The sequence below is a fragment of the Dendropsophus ebraccatus genome, chromosome 2 (genome assembly GCF_027789765.1).
Source record: "Dendropsophus ebraccatus isolate aDenEbr1 chromosome 2, aDenEbr1.pat, whole genome shotgun sequence".
NCBI classification, from domain to species: Eukaryota; Metazoa; Chordata; class Amphibia; order Anura; family Hylidae; genus Dendropsophus; species Dendropsophus ebraccatus.
In genome coordinates, this window is record NC_091455.1 from 169,265,302 (window position 1) to 169,288,629 (window position 23,328).

Genomic DNA, 23,328 nt, shown 5'->3' on the forward strand with positions numbered 1-23,328 from the left:
AGTATACATAAACATTTTTGTGGGATTTTTTATCATGGGAACCTATGGCTGACAGATGGCGAATGAATTTTCATATTTAACATCTTACATTTTCCATCAATATATAGTACATCCATATGTGTAAGTGCAGCTTTACCCCGGACAGCTATATATAACAAACAGATAGTAAAACATCGAGAACCCATATGCAGTTACATAATTCTTTGCCCTTTTACTAGTTTTATTGATCCATAGGTGACTTCAACCATTCATCATGTGACTGTTGCATCTCTATGGTGGCCCAATGTAATATCTCCATGCAGCAATCAATTTCCATCAGTTTGTTTTGGGAGGAGAAACCATATTTTAGGTTTACAAATATTAAATTCAGGTCCTATATTTTACTTGCCGATTAAAGAAGCATTGTTTTTGGACTTTTGAAGTTACCATATCACTAGTATCTCTGCAGTGTCATCTGTTTCATCCCAGCTTAGTTGCGTCATACATTTTGAGCCTAATTAATATTGCAGGGGGGTCATGTGATCCCCAATTGTACCACATTACAATTACATGTTTTGTTTCTGTGTAGCTGACTTCCTGGGAACTACAGTATTACAGTGCCAGGATGACCATTGAAGAGTTGCTGAGAGCTGTAATACTCTTTCTGTGTTGAGAACAGGAGTTTCTTCAGTGTCCTGTATAGTACGCATAGGGAAATTTACTAACACTGGTGGTTTTGAGTAAACTGCTGCTGTTGTTTGTTCAAGCAGATATATTAAGAAGTGGCAGCCCTTTAATATATCTTCAACTGGGCACAGGGAAACAGCTATGATTTACTCCAGGATCAGTCATAAATCATAGTAAGACTAGGTTCTTACACAAACAATAAATGATGCAGGAAAGACAATTGTATGCTGATAACATTATAACCTGAGACCATTGTAACTTGAGAGACCACTTTACAACATCACCTATTGGATCCCTTTTGACAGCTTGTAGACCTTTCTTCCCCCCCAGTAATTCTGCCCTTCTTTTTTTCTACAGTATTTTCCCCTATGCCGGCCCTTCAAACTAAAATTATTGCTGCCCAAACCAGAGAATCAGGAATGCAGTGATATAGTAGGTGAGCCATTACAATAATTAGTTCCAAGTATGGCCTATGAGATGCAGCTTGAGGCTTCTCTTTCTTCTGCTTGTGAGCACTGATAGGGAAAAAGATGCTTCTCATGGGACCTGTTTTATGTCCTGCTGCACTTGGATAGAGCGAGTCAAGCTTGATATTACAGGGGAGGAAGGAATCAAGATGGCACACAATCCACAAGTGGCACATTAGTTAAAATGGCTGTACACAAGAGCATCCACATTACTTTAAAAATAACCTATGTTTCACTGTATAAGTAAAAACAAAATGTTTGGAGTGCTGCGTGATATCAGAATTTTTGTGAAAATGTTTTTTATTAATTTATTTTAATTGTTCTCCTGTAAACATTTTGACTTCCCTTTGTGCAGTGATTGATTCCTAATATGTGACCAAATGAATCAGTAAGAGCCATGTAAATAACATCCAGAAGAATGATCCTGCTTTTTACACAGTTCCTTTAATCATTAGCACTGATAATCCACATTAAATACCACTAATAGTTCAAATGTGGCTTCTAATTACCGCCTGCAAGTCTTCTGCAAGTCATTATGCTAAATAAAGGAGTCCCACAATGAGCGCAATAAAACTTGGGGCTTGCAAAATACTGTAATTTATGAATTTATTTTTTTTTTTTTGTCTATTCCATTTGTACAAAGTATGGATTCATACTCGTTTTGGAAAGAACTAAAATAGAATTTTTTGAAATTATGCAGAAACCAGGCACTGAAATAGCTTTGAAAGGAATCTTTATGAAGACACAACATGTTGCTGTTAGGTCTGGATAAACCAGCAGATTAGATATTTTAGTGTTTTATAGAAAGGGCATGTCCGAGTGAGAATGGTCTATGTTAACTCTATGGAGTCATAGTGGTTTCTACTGCAGATAAAACTGATTACACAGAATCGCACCCTGACCTGTTATCCTGACCTGTTCTTGTCTGGTATAGTCTGTGGTGTATGTTATTTGTTAACTTGTACTTTCTGTACAATATTAATAGGACAAACAACCTTAAAAAGTCTTATCAAAAGTACTGCTGAAGGAACAATGTAGTTATCATACTTTAAAAGAATCTCAGTGTTTCTAAGTCAGGATGGTACCCAGAACTATTCATTGTGGTTTCTGTAATGATGAAAGATTGTTCAAAAACCTTAAAGTGACACTGTCACCCCCTTTGTGCATTCTGACATCTCTACACAGGTGTAAAGGGTAAATTTAGCGTTTTTCATACCTTATCATACGTCATGGTGCTTGTTCAAGTAAAAAGTGTCCTTTTATCAACTGCAGATTGTATTAAGTGGGCGTGGCCTCGTGGCATTAGCACCACTTAGCCCCGCCCACAATGGCACCTCTTGACACCCCGCCCCCTTGACACCCATTGGTTGGCCGACGTAAATGGGGTGGGGTATAGACCTTTCAGCCAGTCTGTTCCAATGGCCGGGGGTGGGGCCAACTTTGGCGTTGTGGGCGGGGCTAAGTGGTGCTAATGCCGCGAGGCCCCGTCCACTTAACACAATCTGCAGTTGATAAAAGATTACTTTTTACTTGAACAAGCACCGTGACGTATGATATAAAATAAGGTATGAAAAACGCTAAATTGACCCTTTACACCTGTGTAGAGATGTCAGAATGCAAAAAAGGGGGGGGGGGGGGCAATGTCACTTTAAGCCCTTATTACACGGAGCGATTGGAGGAGCAAACAAGCGCTGTCAGCACTCGTTTGCTCTTCCTTTCCCCGCTCGCTGTCGCCGCTATTACATTGGGTGAGTGCGGGGGGGCTGCCCGGGTGATTGCTAAATCGTCCCGGCAGCCCATAGAAGATGGCGGCGGTCTGCTGCCGCTGCTCCTGTTCCACGGACCGAAGGCAGCATATCCTTTCTATCACAGTCATTTGTCTTTCAACATGTTGAAAGACAAACTACAGCAACGATCATCCAACATTGTTCATGTTGGCTGATCGTTGCCATCTGTTACATGGGGCTATTATCGGCTGCATAATCGTTCCATGTAATAGGGCCTTTACTGAGCAAGATGGTCTGTCCCATAGAAAGACATAACTCACAGCGAGAGAACACAGAAACGGTTTGTTATGCCGAAAGTTTCTGTGTATGGGGAGGATGGGAACCGGTTGGTAAAGATAACGGACAGTCCAATGATAGTTGAGACATCAGTTATAAAGGTGTATGCGGAGCTTAAGACCTTATCTAAAGAGTCCTCCAGAAATGGCTCAGATGAAGACATCATTTCATAGAATACTTTCAACAGAATCATAATATACTGCAACTGTGATTGTAATCCAAAACTCTTCAAGGGGTTATCCCAATATTAAAAGTTATCCCCTATCCACTAGCTGATTACCATAAGTGATCATGGGACCCCCACTGCACAGAAGAATGGGTTTTATTTGTCCCACAAATGTAAGAGGTGACAGAATGCATATATTTATGGATTTTCTATGGATAGGGGATACTTTTTAAAGGAGTATTTGCAGTCACATAATTGTCATATAATGGGGCATATGACTGCTGGGACACCTTGCCATCTTCAGAACAGGACACTGTGTCTTTGTTATAAATGGAGTGCTGAGTCCCTCATATGCACTGCCGCTCCATTTATTCTCTTTGGGGGTCCCAGTGGTTCCAACAATTATGCCACCTCAATAGTAATATTAGTCTTCTACCACAATAAAAAGTCAGTGTAGCCGTGGCCTTAGAAAGAGTGAGAATCAGTCTTTAGCCTTGTTTATGTGTGATCTATACTGGTACATTAAAGGGGTTATCCGATTGGTAGGGTCTGACATACGGCACTGTCGCAGATCAGCTATTTGAAGAGACCACAGTGCTCTTCTGTAAGTGCCACATATTTATCAATGCTTGTTCTTGCATGTCCTATACTTTTATTAGCAGCAATTCAAGTAATTGCAGTGTTGTCCGGTTAACTTAGCATGAAACCTCTTTAAAAACTTAGAGCATACGCATTTTAAGTTTGATGCCTCTCAATAAATCCGACATATCTTAGAGTGCCCGCATTGCAGCTTCGGGAACCTACACCATGTCCAAGCGGCAGTAGATTCTTACTACAGTTTACGCCTGCTTGCAACTTCTTGTTTTAGGTCTGTTCCTGGTGCAACCTTTGTAAATCTGGGCTATTGTGTTATATATTTCTTTTCTTTTTCTTTCTTTTCTTTTTTTTTTTTTTTATTGAAATTTTTAATTTTTTTTCAACAAATAATATACACGCCGACAGAACCATTGGGCATGATACTGACACAAATATAACTAGACAACTATAGCATAGAAACCTTAGTTGACCTTATTAAGACCTTCATGATCACCATTGGAATTACTCGTCTACGCCCACTACTGTAATGCAAGTAGGCATGTGCTGCAATGAATAGATGGCAGCGGACTATGTTAACACCACTAAGCTATTAACATCTGGCCAGAGGCTGGCAGCTACTGTGCAGCTATAGGCTATGTTCACACAATGTTTTTTGCATTGTATGTACATAGCCATATAGTGGTATGCATTAATGCTCTGTCTGGATGTATACCCCTGACAGCAGTGTGTACTGAGCTTTAGAGGGGCTCTCTGTGCCTCCCTGTTTTGGCTAATAGTCGGGTGGCAGTTAGAGGACTTTTTGTTACCTCCATATGCCTTTTACCAGCACCTAGGAAGGGGTTATAATCAGGACATGTAATTACGAAAGAGTCGGATCATCGAGGTTCAGGATGTAGAATGTAAATCCTTATAACTCTATAATTATAGTCTAGCCCAACCTGTACATTACCTCTACAGTATATACAGTTTTATAATTTTTACCTCTACTACAAAAGTGAAAAATTCTGGTGTTGCTGCAGTTGACCTCAGTCTCTCGGTTCACCTCATCTTACACACAGGGGTCCAGTGAGATGTAAAGAGTTGTGGTCTGTCTGTAGCATGAAGGAAACACTGTGGTGTATTTTCTTTCGTAACTAAAAAAAAAATGTTGGCTCTGCACAGTCAAGGAGCCAAAATTAGCTACCCATATCATAGACAAACATGGGAAGACTACAGTAGGTCCACAATGTAAGGATTGGATCAAACACTGCCCATTCCTCTGCTTTCTGTTGTGTAGTGAGTTGTGTGCATGAAAGGTTTGCCATTTATTGATAGAAATGTATAATTCACTGTGTTTTTATCTATTATTTATTATTATTATTATTATTATTTTATTTTTACTTTTTTTGCGCCCAACTGTTGGCTAGCACAAACATTGGATGCAATTTTGCCACTTTGTATTGGTGCAGGGAATAATAAATTCCCCCAATGATTTCAGCTGACCTATAGAGAATAAATGGAGCAGGGGTCATGCACGCTCACTGCTGCTTCTTTCTTATGGAAGATTTGGGTCCCCATTTCCGAAATGCTGAGGACAGATGATGACTTGTAATTGACCCTTTAGGTCTCTGCTAATGGTATCCATCTTTTTGCCCCTTTCCTTATTAAATCTCATAAGCTTGAGGTTGAGTGTGCATGCTCGTGGGAGTGTCGGGTGCCTTAGTAGTATGGATAGCTTGACATTAGGAAGTACACTAAACATTTATATTTTATGAGATTGGCTTTTAATGTGGATACACAACACTAAAGATGACATACATGTCTGGTTTGCTTGAGTTAGGGTATTATACCTATACCTATTACGGTTATTTTTTACAACACTGAAGTTTTATGCTTTTTATTTTTTACAGTAAGTATTCTATTCATGTGAAAATTAAGTGTATATATCCAGCGCATTTCTTATTCCTAGAGTCTAGTGTACACTGTGGTCCCCAAGGAGAGTTTTGAGAACCATTATGCTACATTATGGATGAAAACCAAAATGTTCTTATTGAATGTTTTAGTTTTTATGGAAATGACGGCAAACACAAAACAAAATGTTGTAGCTGCTAACCGATTGTACCTTTTTCCCTTTCATTTATTTCTACCATACAGTTTCCTTTAAGGGTTTAGACAAGAGAAACAATGAACAAAGAGTGCCTGAGGAGATAGTAAGGGAATTTACTATGCTGAAATGTTCCTAGACTGAACTGCACCTTACTCATTCATATCATACAATACACTAGCTAAAATTCACATGCCCACAAATCTGAAATATTCTGAAACTTTATTTGACAAACATCTTAAATTTCCTACACAGCAGACACCGTATGCTGAAACATCCTATTTTCTGCAACTCACATGTTAGCTTTGCTGTGTAGACTGGGGCAGCTTGAGGAGAGACATCTCATTATCACTTGAATCTTATTGTACTTCTGGAGGCCTAGATAAGGCAAGATATCCACATTATTTATGCAAATGTGTGTGCATCTCCCCTATCAAACCTAGTCTTAAAGGGTACTTGTCACAAAGAAACTCTGTGCCGATCTGTATGCAATTGCAGCTTATACCAGAAGATTGCATTTATGTTGATATGTTCCAAGCAAGAGTCCTCTAATTCATTAATTGGACTTTGCCCTGCTTGGGACATTTCCTCAACAATGTAAGCATCAACTCCATTTCATGCTGCCTTTTCTGCTACAGCTTCACCTGAGCTGCAATATTAGCTCCACCTACAGAGGGGAAGGCTAAAATCAATGTTGAATTCCAGCCAGCCTATAGGAGGGACACCTGCCCCAATTACTAGTTGACTCCACCTTATATTCTTGGGGGGTCCAGCAACTTCCTGCAAGAACAGAAATTTATTTTGACTGAAGCTTTTTAAGAAGAGGTATAGTGTTCATAGAAACCATTCTAAACAATGGAGATATATATGTATATATATATATATATATATATATATATATATATATATATATATATATATATATAAAATTTCCCCCAGTCTTTTGGAAAGACCATTCCATCATGGAGGCATCAATGGGCTTATAGAGGGATCCCCTTCCACATCTAAAGTATTAAATGGCAGGGATCAGAGTTGACTGATAACTAAGGGCTTCCCCTGTACACTGCTGTGAACAATAATTAAATTTTCTCCTTAGATCAGAGATTGATCAAACTAAAATGACAATGACATCCCTTTAAAATGTGTTCAGAACTCCTTTTTTTCCCAGTAACTATAAATGTGTCCATAAACTGTCCAAATCTCAGGCAGTATTTGTAGGGATATGGAGCTCTCCTGATTTCCAGTATGTTGGAAAACCTTAGTGCCAAGAAAATCCTTTACTTTTCTCATAAAAATGGGACCTTCCACATGCAAACAGTATATGAGTGGGGAAATGACTGTTTGTGTTTAGGTGTCAAGCATTTGGTTATAATATTCTTTAATATATAGTTTTCTTTTAGGTATTTTACTGCTGTTTTTTGAAGTAATACGAAGCAGGTGCTTGTAAAATTCATACCAATTTTTGGCTGGCGATACAGTCCATGCTTTTTTTTTTTTTTTTTTTTTTTTTTTTTTGCAGTTCCTAATTCTACTACTAGTTAAAATATTGCAGAACTGCCATCTCTACTTTACTTAGTGGTGCCATGGACCCAAGTGTGACATATCTCACTCACGGGTGGAGCTCCCAATGTCTTTTTAAATATCGGAGTCCTTTACACTTGTCAGCTACTTTCAAATGTATGCAGTTTCTAGGAATTAGCATTATCTTGGGAATGTCCCTTGTGAATTAGAGATTGGAAGCTACATGACAAAATGACTTCTAATGATGCATGAATAAATTTGTTAAAGGGAACTTGTCAACAGTTTGTCTTAACCTGTGCTATTTGTAGTCGAGTATTTCTAGAGTATGCCAAACTATTTAGTGGGATAACACATGCTGAAGGGCTGCTCATCCATAATCTGCCCGAGCTAAACCATTAATTCTCTACCATATTATGTGGTATGGGACAGATTTTCATCATGGAAATGAGGGAGCATCGTACTTCCACCCGCCTTTCCTTAATCTGTCATATGCATTTTCTTATTAAAAACACAGTTTCTTACTCTTTTGCAGTTAGGGACATCTTTTTCCTCTTCCTTTGAGGTCGATAAATATCTGTATGTTTTTGTTCTTTCATGCTGTTTCTTTAGATGAGCTGTTGTAATAAAGGGACTGCCGTATTAGAGAGCTTCACAAGTGTAATACAGAAAGGAAACCATTTCATTATTACTTTTTCGCACCCTTAAGAATTCCAGTTGCTGGATTCATTGCTATAATACAGATGGGGATGAACAACAGGGACAATTAAAGCAGATTAGAAATAAAACAGCAAAAAGAAAAAAAAAACTATAGAATTAGCTATTTAAACTGCATAGAAACATAGATTGTAAATGAGTAGAATTGGTGTCTCGTATTATCAGGTTCAACTCCTTTTTAACTATAAGCACGTAAAAAAGATGCCTACAATATCGATTGTGTATAATTGCTATTGGAAGAGCAAAAATAACACATTTCTGTAATTATTTTATTTTTATTTTTTTCTAAAAAAAAAAAAAAATAAATCCTGAAATGAGGTCCTTAGAATGGTGGTGGATAATAGACACGCCTGTAGTTGTTGTTTTTTTTTTTTTTGTACAAGAAGTTTAAGTTTGTGTAAATTACGTGGTAAAATGAGCTCTGCTGCTTAAGTGTAACTACATAATTGCTACTGTGCTCCATGTAATTCTTTGTAGTATAATTTCAGAATAAACCAACCGTCTCTATCATTATTGAATAAAAGGTAAGAAAAAGGTACTATTACACTGTCACCACAGCGCGCCTTCTACTAGATAACTATGTATGCTTCATATTTGGCTATGACCCAAAGAGTTAGGTGAAGCTTTGTATTAATCCTCCACCTGGACCAAGGATCTAATTTTGTGAGTCTAAAAAGACATTCTATATAGTGTTGCTTTCTTGGGAGAAGATTTTTTTTTTTTCTTTAGATGCTTTGATGTTGCTCGAGACTGATCAATTCAGCTTCAATCAATGATTATGTATAAAGACGAGACAATCTGGAAGCCAGACAGGCGACGGCTTCATGCTAGTGCTTCATCCTCCATTTCCAAAGTACTCTGAAATTAACTTTGAAGGTGTTGGGTACGTTGTACACTAGATTATGGGGAATACCGTGTTTAACCCCTGGCGGCTTGGTCGGTTAGGACTCAACCTATTATTTCTATGTCTGTGTGCTCTGTCAGCAAACATTGCACCAGTTTCAGATTGCCAGTTGTCATTTGATCTTGTAGAGTGGCAATGTATAGTGTGATGTGGGGCTTCTGAGTGTCCCTAAGCTCTGTGCAAATCAATTACATCTAAGTACTCCCAAGGCTATGATCACTCTGTGCTGCAGTGCCAATGCCTCTAGGAGACAGTTTCTTTTCCTGTTTTTTGGGGCTCCAGAACAGTTGTTTCACGGTTTAAAAACTGGCATTACACTGTTGTTGGCTTCTGTTTTACATTCATATATTAACTTTTTGGCCATAATTTTTATGGTCATAAAGTTAAGATGGCATGTCCTTTTTATGGCTGAAAAAACAGCCACATTTTTTTTACCATTTTGCATAAAAATGGTAAAAATTAAAACTTAAATTTTCACTGTCGTGAAATTATTATTATTTTTTTTTTCAGAAATCAATAGTCCAGGTGAATTTAAGAAACTTTGTAATTAGGTTTATTAGCCAAAAAATGCATTTTTATCATGAAAAAGCAGTTTGAAGCTCTCCCCCTGTCTTCATTGTTCTCCTATGGAGAGAGCTAAATAAAAGACCAAAACAGGACAACAAAGAGTTAATCTACAAATACATCGCCCTTTATCTCCTCTGACAGTCAGCACTGACCTCTCTAAGCTCTGATTACAGCATTCACCCAGCTCCATGCCTGTAATCTTCTGTTATCTGCTTTCTGCTGTTGGCTAACTCCCTCATCCCCCCTCCCCTCTCTATAGACCAGACTAGGTATGTCTGATGCAACAAGTCACAATTTCCAGATTTTTTGCAGTGGATGGAAAAGAGGAGGGAGGGGGGACCTGGGAAAAGGCTTTTTAAATGCAGATAATGGCATATTTGTCTAATAAACCCAATTACAAAGTTTCTTAAAATCGCCTGGACTATTGATTTCTGAAAAAAAACAAAAAAAAAAAACGACAGTGAATCTTTAAAAATATGTTAACACACAGTATTTTTGCAACCAAAACCAGGAGTGGATTGAAGACACAGGATATGTTCACACACTGTTAAAATTGAGTGGATGGCCGTTATCTAATGGCAAATAACAGACGTCATTTTTTTAAAAAAAATGTCTGTTTTAAAATAACTGTAATTATTTGCCATTATATGGCGGCCATCCACTCAATTTCAACAGTGTGTGAATAGAGCCTTTCTGTGTTTTCAATGCACTTCTGGTTTTGGTTGCAAAAATACTGGGTAGAAATACTGTGTAAGAACATAGCCTTAGGCTGAAAATGTGACTAAAAATTTGTGACCATTCGTTAGATTCTTACCCTGACTCTCTGTGATCTCCATCCAGCTGTAGGAGATGTGCAGAAGTGAGTAGGATAAAAGCAGCTGGATCCTTGTTTCCTCTGTATTACCGATACCCTCTTTTCTTAGAGGTGACTTTATGCAAGCCCTAATCCCTTTATACTTCAATGTGCCTCTACTTTTCAATACCCTACTTTTAAAGCTTGGGGGAGCCACAACCTGCAACCAGTGTTGGATTACAGGAGTTTGTATTTTTTATTTACAATGTTGTTCACATTTGCCATGGACAGACATGTAGCAGTCATAGAAATGTTTAGGGAGTAGTAGTAGCCCCTTCATGTTCTATAGAGTGATATAATTGATGTTATTATAGTGAACGCCAGCAGACGAATTCTACAGTGACCTACTACAGTTGTAGGAGGTATTCTATTAGGAAGTACAGCTTTGTGTTCTCTGCTGCTGTTAGTAATGTGTTTCCTATCAGAATAAAGATAAGTGTAAGATTGATAAAGTCTCTGAATCACAAGTGACTGCGCTCGAAGACTATAAATGAGATGCACCGTTCAGCTGCCGTCTGTTTTCGCAATGCTTAATAAATTACATGCCCAATTAATTGCCGTGACCCCATCAATAATTGTTGGGAGGTTATCTGGGCTGCGATGATAAAAGTGAAGGCTGTGAGTTACTGCGTGTATTTATCTTAACCACTGTAGTTAATGGTGTTTGGTGTAAGACAAGTATATGCTGTGTTGAACTTTTATTGTTAGAAGAACTTGAATTACTAGACATGTAAGAGTCCCATGAAGTGGAGGACACACAAGATTTAGATTTTTTTATTTTTTTTTACAGACATGGATAGAACTTACTACTTTTTCACACTCAGCTGAGCACACTTGGTCAAGTTTAAAATGATTAATGCCAAAATCATTTTTTTAAGTATTAGATATATTGTACTGTTACTACCTTCCAAGTTAAAAGCTTAAAGGAAAACTATCAGCAGGTCCATGCATACGAATCTTCTGATAGTTCCTAGTAGCTGCTTATCTCCTTCTGCTGGCACTGATCTACTGATGGTTATAATTTAATCTTAAAAACTACAAATTATCATGTTAGGAGCACTCGGGCCATTCCTCGGCTCCCAGAGCACCAATCGTTTGGCCCGCCCACCTGCTCGGATGCTCTTGTCTCCTGACACATGTTCCAGCCTGCCTGCTTATACATACGCATAGGTAGGCGTAAGCATCTGAACCTGTGGGTGGGCCCAACAATGCTCGGGGGGGGGGGGGAGGGGGGCTAGGAACGCCCCCATTGAGTCTAAGTCTAAGTTAATTTGCTTATTTTAATAAAGTTTAATTACTGTATTTAAAAACAGCAGGACTTATAAATGAGGTGAGGTCGCTTAACTCCTTATACTGGCGCTTTTTCAGTTTTAGAAGTTGAGCGACCTCCGGGAACAATCAGCAGGTTCATATTAATAAACCTGCTGATAATTTTCCTTTAAAGAGATACAGTATTCTTAACATCAAAAGTTTACAGTGATCCACAAGATAGGGGATAACTTACTGATAAGTCGGGGGTCCAACCCTTGGAAAATGACCTCTGAATGGAGTGCTGGCCAGGCATATGTACTATTGCTCTGTTCAATCAGAAGACATTTGACCTCCGTTCTTGGGATTGATGGGAGTCGCATGGGCCAGATGCCCACTATTTAGCTAGTTATCCTCTACCCTATAAATAGGGCATCATTTTTTTTTTTACTAAACACCTTTTAAAGCTCACCACCCATTTAAGATGTCTTTTGGCTGAAGCTACAATCTCCATCAAGTTTATTGTGTACATTCCCTACATCCCTCCTAGTCTTCTCGCTAGAACATTACCTATAGGAAAGATCTGGGGCAACCAGTTATCCAAAGCTTTTTAAACGTCAGGCATTGGGGCTCTTCAGCCAAAGTGGTTTTACTTGACCTAAAATTGTAGTTAAGTTCCAATGATCAGGGGACTAAAGCTCAGACTAAACTCCTACATTTGTTTTAAAAAAATTTCACCTTTTTGCGTGGTACTTGTTCAGCAGTCTTGCTGGTGTCGGAAAGGTAGTAAAGTAAGTAGTTCCTCAGTATGATCAAAAACTGAGGGATCTTGCTACTCGGCTGTGCGGTCAAGTTAAATCAGCACTTTAAGCTACCAAGACGGTACTGTGCCCTAACTTTTATAGATATTTTGATCTGATTTTAGATATTGGACGACTCAACGTCTACCTCCACTGTGCATTATAATTTACTCCTGTCTCAATTTTTTCTAACCTATACTGAAAATAGGCCTATGCTCATAAATAACAAAAAGAAAAAAACTAGTTGTGAATTGGTTTAATAGTCTTGTAAAGGATATCTTTAGTGGAAGACAGGAGAAATCCCAGGAACCAATAATATGTATATGTTTAGCACAGATTGCTACTTATTAGTTTACCCGTTCTCAGCCTCATAGTCTGTTTATCTAGTTGTGTCTTCTGACGTGAGACCAAAGTGATAAAACAACCATAGAAATATTTTTTAGTTTTTTCATTTTGTTTTTATGAATAATGCGCTTATATGTTTCCCACCATCTGAACTGATATTTTGTGCTGTGTTGTTAGTCTACTGAGCTTCCCACTTTAGAATTACACTCTTTAATTTACACTTTGTGTCTTATTTAGTTTTTGTTTTTTTGTGTGTGTGTTTCTCTCGTTTCCAGTATTTTATCTTGTTTCTTTCTCTATTAGCCGTTGTCCTCTGTTCTTGGCAGGAGAATATAGTTAGGTGCAGTGGAGTCTAATTTTTTACAACTAATATGTTGTAATCCCTCGATTTAGGGCTTGCTCTCGGAAATTTTACGAAAGGAAGAAGATCCCAAGACAGCATCTCAGTCATTACTGGTAAATCTACGGGCAATGCAGAATTTCTTACAGCTACCTGAAGCTGAGAGAGACCGAATTTACCAGGATGAAAGGGAAAGAAGTCTAAATGCAGCATCCACCATGGGTCCAGCACCTCTGATCAGCACACCACCAGCCCGTCCTCCACAGGTAAAGGATATAGTAACTAAACAACTCCTCTGTCATAGTCTACTCAGAGTTCCCTCCAGATTTTAGTATAAGCCTTTTAACTAGTGTAATTCCCTGTAATCCTGTTCTACTGCTAATAGCAGATGAACTATGAAAACATTTGTCTTCCTGCTTACGACCCTTTTAATATCCCCATACCCTTGCGGATAATTTCCATGGTGTGAAACATATATTCTAGCTGCCTTTCTCTTAGAAGTTGCTTGTCAGTAATTTGAAAAGTTCTTGGCAGGCCAACTTTATCTGCCCCTTATCTCCTTGCATAATTTCTTCCTGACAGAAAACTTGACTTCCTTTCCTAAAATGTTGCTGTCTGTTAAGCTTTAGCAGTCCTGTTTTTCTGTCTTGAGAAATAGATCTTGATTGTTATTAGATGTTTGCCAGTATTTACATGGTGGATACCTTACCCTAGAGCCAGTTATTTATTTTATATATGGGGTTGTATCTGGTACGGCATCCAAGCCACATTTACTGTAACAATCGTGGCACAGTTTGGGGGAAAAAAAACCCTCTGTTTTCTAATCTCACAAATCCTTTAAATTCTCCCAGAAAGCAGTACAAGAAGAGGACATTGCATTTTATGAGCCTTGCTACATAGGAAACTATTTGTTTCCAGTGGCAACCAGCAGAGTTAAGAATGCAGCTCTGGATAATCTAGCATATGCTGTGTTGGGGGTTTTCACCTTCTGATGTAGATATAAACTGTAAATGATCTTACAAATGTCTTGTATGGTTAATTTGCATTTTTCTCTATGAACGGTTAGATCAGTTTACTATTCGGCAACCTCTGTCTATCTGGTATTTGCATACTTACGATTAAAATTTGCATTCTGAAGGAAGTTGCATGTACTCTTTTAAAGTTCCCATTTGGGAACTTTTACATATTTAAGTATAGTCTTCACATGCCTTGCAGCTTCCCTCTCAGTCTGTTAGCTGACAAGAGCAGTTTTGACCAGTTTATTGGTATTTGGACATTTGTTAGATTCCTTATGATTGTACTTATTGCTTGCTTACAGTGGACACTCTTTTTTGAGATCTCCACAAAGATGAAACCTTTTTAGTTGCAATTGCTGGTACCAGTGACCAATAAAACGGTTGCCTTGGTGGTTGGTTACTTGTATTTAGGTTTGCCATAAACATTAAGGCTATGTTCACACACCATCATAATGATGGCCGTTTTTATTGGAAAGCTGTAATTTAACAACCAATAACAGCCGTTACTTTAAAACAACGGTCCTTGTTTTAAAATAACAGACAATATTTGCCATTAAATGACAGCCCTCCAATAAAAACATGTGAACATTGGGTTGTCAACCCCACCATTTTTTGCGAGGCTAGACGACCATCTGATGTGTAAGAGATTCAGGGGCATTTATTCAGCATATTTGAAGTTTGGATTTTAGTATACCTTTTTGTCTTCGGTAAATAATCTGGCACCAGAGGTGTGTGGCCGTGGCTTTCTCCGCTATGTACATTGCTCGGCCAAAGCACACGTGTGGGGGGTGTTAGTAGCCTGACAGCAATTTGTCTACAAATTTGTGTAAAGTACTGTAGGGACATGAATTACATGGAAGAATACCTATTTGATCAATTTGTTTCATCTTGTAGATTTTGTCCAGATTTTTTTCATACGTTGCGAATAAAGTGGTGGCTGTAACAGACAGAAGAAATGTTTTAGCTTAACCTTATGGTCTGCTTACCGTCCTTTTTGTACTGTAGACCTCTTTTTTTAGTTGATCAGTGCACTCACGGGCTTGCCTCCCACTATTCACACTTATGTCCTAATGGCACATGGCTCCTCCATTACGTTTTACAGGGATACTTTTTGTGCTTTAAAACAAACAAACATACCATTTGTGGAAAATATTGCTTAGACACTTATATCCACCTTGGATGTACATAATAAAAACCGATGAGTTCATCAAACTCAAAAGCCTCTTTTCTTGACATACGGCAGAGTTTACAGCTAATGATTACCAAATGTCTTCCAGGAGTCATAAATAACACGGGTCGGCGATGGTGGACAGGAGGAAGCTGCTACCGTTATGCACTAATGTATTGCAAGAAAGAGAGCAAATTTCCTTATTGAAAGGGAACATGGTGTGCTAATGGCTTAGCCTACTATTAATGGACTTTAGCCTGAAGTCCAGTGAAGGATCCTTTTAGAGATAAGGGGATTAAACGGACTCCAAATCGTAAAAAATGTGATTCCCCATAGAACTCCGGTGATTCAATAATTAGTGTTGCCTTAGGCTCCACTGAATCATAGTGCGCTGCTTCTGTACGTCTCGCTGGCTTAGAGGATTACTAATATCATTTGAAATGTCTAATAATATTACTGATTCTTTGTGCAGTGTTAGATTTGCTTTAACAATGATTTAAAATGAGGCAAGATTTGTTTGCTTTAGACGTTTGCTGTTGCATATGATAGCTGGGATTTGAGATGATAATCCATTTATCAAGCAATGAGTCAACTGTAAATTATGGATTTGTAGGAGCTAATGGAACTTAAGTTAAGATTACAGTACAGTCAGGCTGTATAAAAGCACCACAAAAAGTATAGTAAGTGATAAAAGTAGAACATAATGTAAGTATAGCCTGCGTATGGCTCGGTGTATGTGCGGTTGATCTAAAACGCGTCGGGTTCTAAAGACCAAAAGGAAAAAAAAGTGAATAAATTGTAAATTATCGAAAAGTCTTTTTCTGTAAACAACCGCTGAAGAGTCTGAAAAAAACATCTAGCGTGTCTGTTCTCTCCTCTTTTGCATATTTTTTGCTGCCAAGTGTCTTAAAGAACTACAAAAGATTCATCAATTGCTTTAAAATTATTCCATTCTTTTGATGTAAGTCCAACAACAGGTATCACAATCTGCATTGAGACTGATAATACAGAGAAATGTAGAAACGATTATTGATGCATTCATGCACACCTTAACATACAGTACATGGCTGTCAGAGGAAAGGAGACCGGGCTGAAAACTTTTACTTGCAAATGTTTTACGCAAATCCTCTTAGAGTCTGAGAAGTCTCTGCTGTGTGTGGAATAATATTTCCACCTATCATTTTATTGCTTTTACCAGTGTGTTTTAGCTATATTATGTGGCTAACTGTGTTGGATTGAGTATTTAGGGAATCTCCATTTTATTTTATTTTTATTTTTTTTTTAAGATAATTTTTTTAAATGTTTTTGCACTAAACAGAATGATTTATTATGTGATAATATCTGGCAAATGACCTAGTACTTGGGTGTATGTAATCCACAGTCCAGATATAACATAAAGCTCCTGGGTCCCATGCAAAATCGATAACTTATTATAACTCTAGTTATTATGTGCCATTTTTAATACAGCTGTAGGGGAGCGGGCCCAGGCATGGAGGCTACCTTTGTATCCCCTAATCTACAGTAATTCTACAGGAACTCTAACCTTTCATTAGCAAGTTATAAGAACTAGTGTGCCATTCTCCAGCCCTACAAACCAGGTGAGGCACAGGGGTTTTGGCTTATTGGATTAAAATACTATATAGTCAACAGTCCCTACATCCATAAAATGTAGGCAGCCATAAGTATCTCCAGTATTCTGCAGATGGTGCCTCTATATCAACGAGTATCTCCGTTTGTATATTGCGTTTTTTCAACATGTTTGGGGAATTGCACTCGAAGGCCTCAAGCAGCTCCTTAAACGTTTTAAGTTGTCCAGCCATGATGGAACATCTACTGTACTTTAAAGGACCCATACTTTAACTCAATATACAACTGATTCCATGTGAAGGCAGATGTTCTCCCTGTCAGATATTTAGAGAACATAAAAAAGAAGTGTGGCATACTCTATCAGATGTCTCTGTAAGACGGCCCATACACAGGCACCACACAGCAGTATATGGCGTGCCTAAAGCTCAGTAGAATGGAGTGGCAGGGTCTCAATGCGCTGCTGGGCATCCCCTATGCACGCGGCTCTAAACTGAAAAAGCTTGAAACATAGTGGATTTGTAATCCAGTTAAACCTTGTTTCAGATGCCATGGAAGTGAAGCTGATGGAAAGTATAAGGGCCAGTTCACACACAGTAAAATCACAGAATTTTCAATTCTTTGAGCAGACAGCTGCGGAGAGTGTAGACGCACGAGCCCTCCCATAGAGCAACAGTGTCACACTGAGGCAGGTGGGATTATATCTAGCTACACGGCCCCATTACAGAGACCTGTAAGCTCTGCACAATACTTAGATCCTCCATAACATAATAAACTCAAACTTTTTTTTCTTACATTTCCGTGTAGTGCCATTCCTCTGATACCGGTTGGGAGTGGTGTGTCCCAGCACTGTGCGACATTGTCCTATCAGTGCCAGCAGTGTAAGGGCCCAACTCCAACTTGTAATACCCACTTGTAGATCAAAAGGAACAGCACAACACAGGCTGTAGGAAAAGATGTTCCCGAATAGTTATTTTATGGAGAATACAATTATTTACCAAATGGATTGGTCAGAAGCGGTGACCATTCTATAAATACATTTATAAATTTGTAGAATGATCGGCTTATGTACAGTACTTGTGTGTGGAAGGAGCATGATGGAAAAGCCAAGCATTTATTTTCTGACTTATTTTCTTTTCAGAATGAATACAGTTGTTTTTTTTTTTTTTTAAATATAAACTACTATCTTTCATCTACTAGCGGCACTCAGGTAAAAAAAAATCACATATCTTCACAATCTGTTCTGAAATGTAACTACAATAGATAATTTGGTATAGCAATTATATAGGCAAAAAGCATAAGGGCAAAGTTAGGCCATGTTAAAGGGGAAAATGTAATAAAAAGACAGATCTATGGAATCTAGAATGCCGCCATTGTGCTTTTATCTCAGGCATAAATCATCACGGTTATGTCGCATGCCATTCAAGATAAGCCAGTCGAAAACAGATGGTTAAATTCTTTTACATTAATTACAGAAAGCTTTGAGTTGTACATTTTCACGGTCCTGTGAAAATATCTGGCTCGGTGCCACCAAACTTGCTCGATGACTTTTCTGTTGCTTGTTGTTGTTACACATTGAAGACTTTATTACTACTCTAGTATGATGTGAAGTGCTAAAAAAAAAATTCTTGATTTGTACATGAAATTTATAATTTTTATTAAAATAAATTGTAGAACACTCAATTTTTATGGCAAAAATTATTTAAGGTGAGGCATTTTTTTAATTTTGTTTTCTGTTCCTGCCAATGAAAAATAATGTATAATAATAACATATAGAAGAAACAATAAAAGATATATTTTGTATTTGTTACCGAGAATCTGTAAGTAAATATCCTGTCCCAAATGTATGTTCCAGGTCAAAACAGCAACCATTGCAACCGAGAGAAACGGAAGCCTGGAGAACTGTAACATGAATATTAATGCTTCCATCTATGATGAGATCCAGCAGGAAATGAAAAGAGCTAAAGTATCCCAAGCACTATTTGCAAAGGTTGCAGCTTCCAAAAGCCAGGTACATAATATTCATTTGAAGAAAAAATATTATTCTGCTTTCTGTAAAGATCTAAAACGGTCAAATGTTTAAGAGATGAATGTATTGCATTGGACACAGGATGGTTTCATAGCCTTATTGCTCCCAGAGCATCATTGACTTATATTTTCCAGGAGAAACACCAGGGGGGACAGGTTTTATAAAGACTGGTAAAAAAAAATTAAGTATTTTAAAAAACTGGAAAGAATTGTGTTATAATAGTGCCTGTGGAGGTATGCACCAATATTGACAGCAAATTGAACATTTCCTTTCATAAGCAGCTACTGCAGGATGTCTTCCCCAGATTGCCACATTGCTTACTAATAATAATAATAATCTTTACTTATTCTGGGAAAAAAACCTATTAGGTAAGATGTATGATGCCCATACTACATATTATGCACAGGTTTTATTGGCCAAAAAACAGCAGGGGGTGCAAATGTTTCCATTATGATTTCCTCTTCATGCAAAACACCCTCCCTGTAAAAGTGACATTATAACTCACACAGGCCCTGCAAAAGGGGAGAGGGCCCTGCAAAAAGCTCCTGAGTGACAACCTCCATGGGCACTGCCTACAGAGGACTGATCTGCAATCAGAGACACTGGCTGACAGCTGAGCAAGCAGGAGACTGGGCAGCATTGATTATACATGAAGGAGAGGGAGGAGGAAGGAGTGGTGAGGCGTGCCAGAGTGCGGCACAAACAGCTCCTCTTTGACTCTTCATTACAGTAGGAGACCTGAGATTCTGCACAATCCACTTCACGGACAAATTACCAAAAGGCACCATGCTCGCTAGGAGACTGCCAGCTACAGCACACTGTCAGCACCTTAGGTAGGGCCTGGGAGCTGACAGATTCCCTTGAAGTCCCCCTAGGGGACTATTACATGTAATCACTATTGCATACACTGGTCAATGCTATGCCATTGCATAGCATTGATCACTGTTATCTGCGATCTTCACATAGAGCCTGCCAAGCGATGGCCCATCATTAACAGTGAGGACTTGATTGCTGATAGCAGCTGGTCCTCACCCTCTATGAAGCCAGCTTAGCCCCTGAGCTTGCTTTATAGAGCCCCTGAAGATGTTGTAATGGTGCAAATGTATGCCATGAGTCATTTAGGCACAGACTTCCATGGCATTCATTTACGTCCATTGTTGTTAAGGGGTTAATGGAAAGATTTGCACCTTTTGTGTGTTTTGGACCCACTCCTGTTTTTTGTAAAAGTACAAGGCAAAATAAGGACCAAATACTGACCATAATATTACATGTGAACACAGCCAAATTGTGGACATGAATTTTAACCTTTTGTGGCTACCTGATTCATACCCTTTGAAGCTATGTTCCCACAGTATTTTTGCTCAGTATTTTGGCCAGTATTTTGCAACCAAAACCAGGAGTGGATTAAAAACACAGAAAGGCTATGTTCACACACTGTTAAAAATTAAATGCAAGGCCATCATTTAATAGCAAATAACGGCTGTTGTTTCAAAATAACAGCAATTATTTGCCATTAAATATCGGCTATCCACTCAATTTCAACAGTGTGTGACTATAGCTTTTCTGTATTTTCAATCCACTCCTGGTTTTGGTTGCAAAATACTGAGCAAAAATACTGTGTGGTAACATAGCCTTAACTTTTGCACAAAATGTTAAAACAATAAACTTGTCCATGTATTTCGCTATGGTTCCACTTAATTCCATAGTTTAGATTCACCACTAGGTAGGTCATTGTAGGTCAATGGAATGCCATGTTGTCCATGGGGTGGTGAATATTGCTCTTAAACTATAATGACACCCATATAACAAATACTTCAATAAAAGCAAAGTATTTTTTGTATGTGTGTGTGGTACCATGATATATATCGGCCACAGAGAGGCCAAAGAGAAAATGACCCCTTTGGAGATCCTTATGCCAAGAATACATGCTAAACAGAGGGGACAAACTTCATGTGAACTCAGCCTAACCCTTCACAGTTGTGCAAATAAATTTTCATTGTTTTCAGGGGTGACATCCCATACAGATGTCTAACAAATGACTGTTTTATGAGAACCTAAAGGAATTGTACTGCATACTTGTATGAGAGAATTACCTTGCAGTAAGAATTTATTGCCCTATAATATTTTATGCTGGTATGTTTCAGCTATTGATATTCTTAGCACTGTTAACCTTTTCTCTGCATGTCAATGTTATAGCTGTATTTCCATACTCATTTGCTGTGTTTTTTTATGAACTGTACACCCTTTTATGCAATTTGTTCAGAATGACGTGGGAGCCGATGCATCATGTGAATTGTTATTACAGGCTCTATTTTTATTTTGGATTTTTGTGATGTATTTCCGGAATAAAGTTTTAAACCTTGTGAAAGTCGCAATTGTCTAATTCAGCAGCAATCTGCAATTCTTTTGTATGTCTTCTAAAGTTTTGCTTTACTCTTGACAGTAATAGATGTTCACTTTAATTCATGTTAAGAACTGGGGGGGGATGGGGAGTAGTGATTTGTATTCAGGGTTTCATGGAGAAAACTCAATAGATCCCAGCTGACATCACTATTTGGAATCTCCCACGCCACCATTGACATGTATACATCAGCAACCTATCAAATGAGGTACTGATGTATACGAGCAGACAGGTAGGGGCCCATTGACTTAAATGGCCTAAACATAGTTAGCTAGCAAAAACTATGGAGTAAAGACCCAAAGTAAGACTCAACATAAGGCTCTGTTCATATCTGGTTTCTCTTAATCACTTAATCTGGTTAATCACTTTGTACCATAAAAGGCAATGCTCAGCTAACATGCACAATGTCGGCTGATCGTTGTCTTTTAATGTCTTTCAACATGTTGAAAGAGGAAAGACAATGATAGCAATGATCTGACCTGCTATCTGAAGTATCACTGTATTAAGAGGTAGACATGTTGTATTTTCAAGTGTTTTAAAATGGACCGAAAGAATTTTTTTTTTTCTGGATTATATTATTTTACATAGTTAACACTTTTATACCTTTCTTATTAAAAGTTTTACAAGGAGTAAGGCAAAAAGCACAATATAAATGATCAAACATTGTTAATGTTTAGAACTCGTGTTAGGCTATGTTCACACACCGCCTTTTATTGCCATTGGATGGCTGTCATTTTGAAGTAACAGCTGTTATTTGGTGAAACAATTACATCTGTCCTAAAAGGCGTACATCGAACAACCAAAAAGAGAAAGGTGTTTGAACATAGCTTAATACTGCAAGGTTAGAGTGGGGTAGATACGTGTATTTGGCTCATACATAGTATAGTCTACATTGTTCCCATTTTGGAGATTACAATGTTTTTATTATTTTACATGCATACAAAGATCTGGTCTTTTGTACTGATGGCAGGCACATGTTGGCGCTCATGCAGACTGGCATCATTAAAGGGGTTGGCCACTTAATAGTAAAAATAGGTCAGTGTACAGTATTAGTAAATGCACTCACTGTATATACTAACAGCAGCTCCCTGTGTACCTCATAGAGCTAAAATCAGACTCACCTTCTCCAGGCTGGGCTGCCCTGCTCTGTTTTGTTTCTGTCCATAAAATGGCCGACATGGAGGAGCATGTGACCATGCCCCAACCCCTGTGACCTCCATAGACATATACAGGCTCAGTGGTGGACACTGGGGGGGCGGGGCATGGTCACATGCTCCTCCATGTCAGCCATCTTATGGACAGGAACACCACAGAGCAGGGCAGCACAGCCTGGAGGAGGGGAGTCTGATTTTAGCTCTATGAGGTACACAGGGAGCTGCTGTCAGTATATACAGGGAGTACAGTTACTAATACTGTACACTGAGCAATTTTACTATAAAGGGGCCAACCCCTTTAAGGGTCCGTTTACACAGAAAGATTATCTGGCAGATCATCTGCCAAAGATTTGAAGCCAAAACCCAGAACAGACTATAAACAGAGATCAGATCATAAAGGAAAGCCTGAGATTTTTCCTCTTTTCAAATCCATTCCTGGATTTGGCTTCAAATCTTCGGCAGATAATCTGTCAGATAATCTTTCTGTGTAAATGGACCCTAATGCTGCGTTTACACGGAACGATTATCGTTCTAATTTTCGCAAAAACGATCGCATTGAGCGATAATCGTTCCATATAAACACAGCAAACGATCAAGCGATCAAGTGAAAAATCGTTCATTTTGATCTTTTAGCATGTTCTT

The 23,328-nt window shown here is 38.4% G+C and overlaps 1 protein-coding gene across 5 annotated transcripts in view; it reads left to right on the top strand.

Moving 5' to 3' along the window:
* Nucleotides 1-23,328, top strand: part of SATB1 (SATB homeobox 1) — a 131,565-nt gene that overhangs the window by 87,823 nt on the left and 20,414 nt on the right. For 4 of the 5 annotated variants that reach the window (XM_069958695.1, XM_069958696.1, XM_069958694.1 and 1 more), the window contains exons 8-9: nt 13,388-13,600; nt 18,958-19,113. In XM_069958695.1, the coding sequence (XP_069814796.1) occupies nt 13,388-13,600; nt 18,958-19,113 (369 nt within the window). The remainder of the gene's footprint in view (nt 1-13,387; nt 13,601-18,957; nt 19,114-23,328) is intronic. The other variant, XM_069958698.1, reaches the window with a different exon arrangement.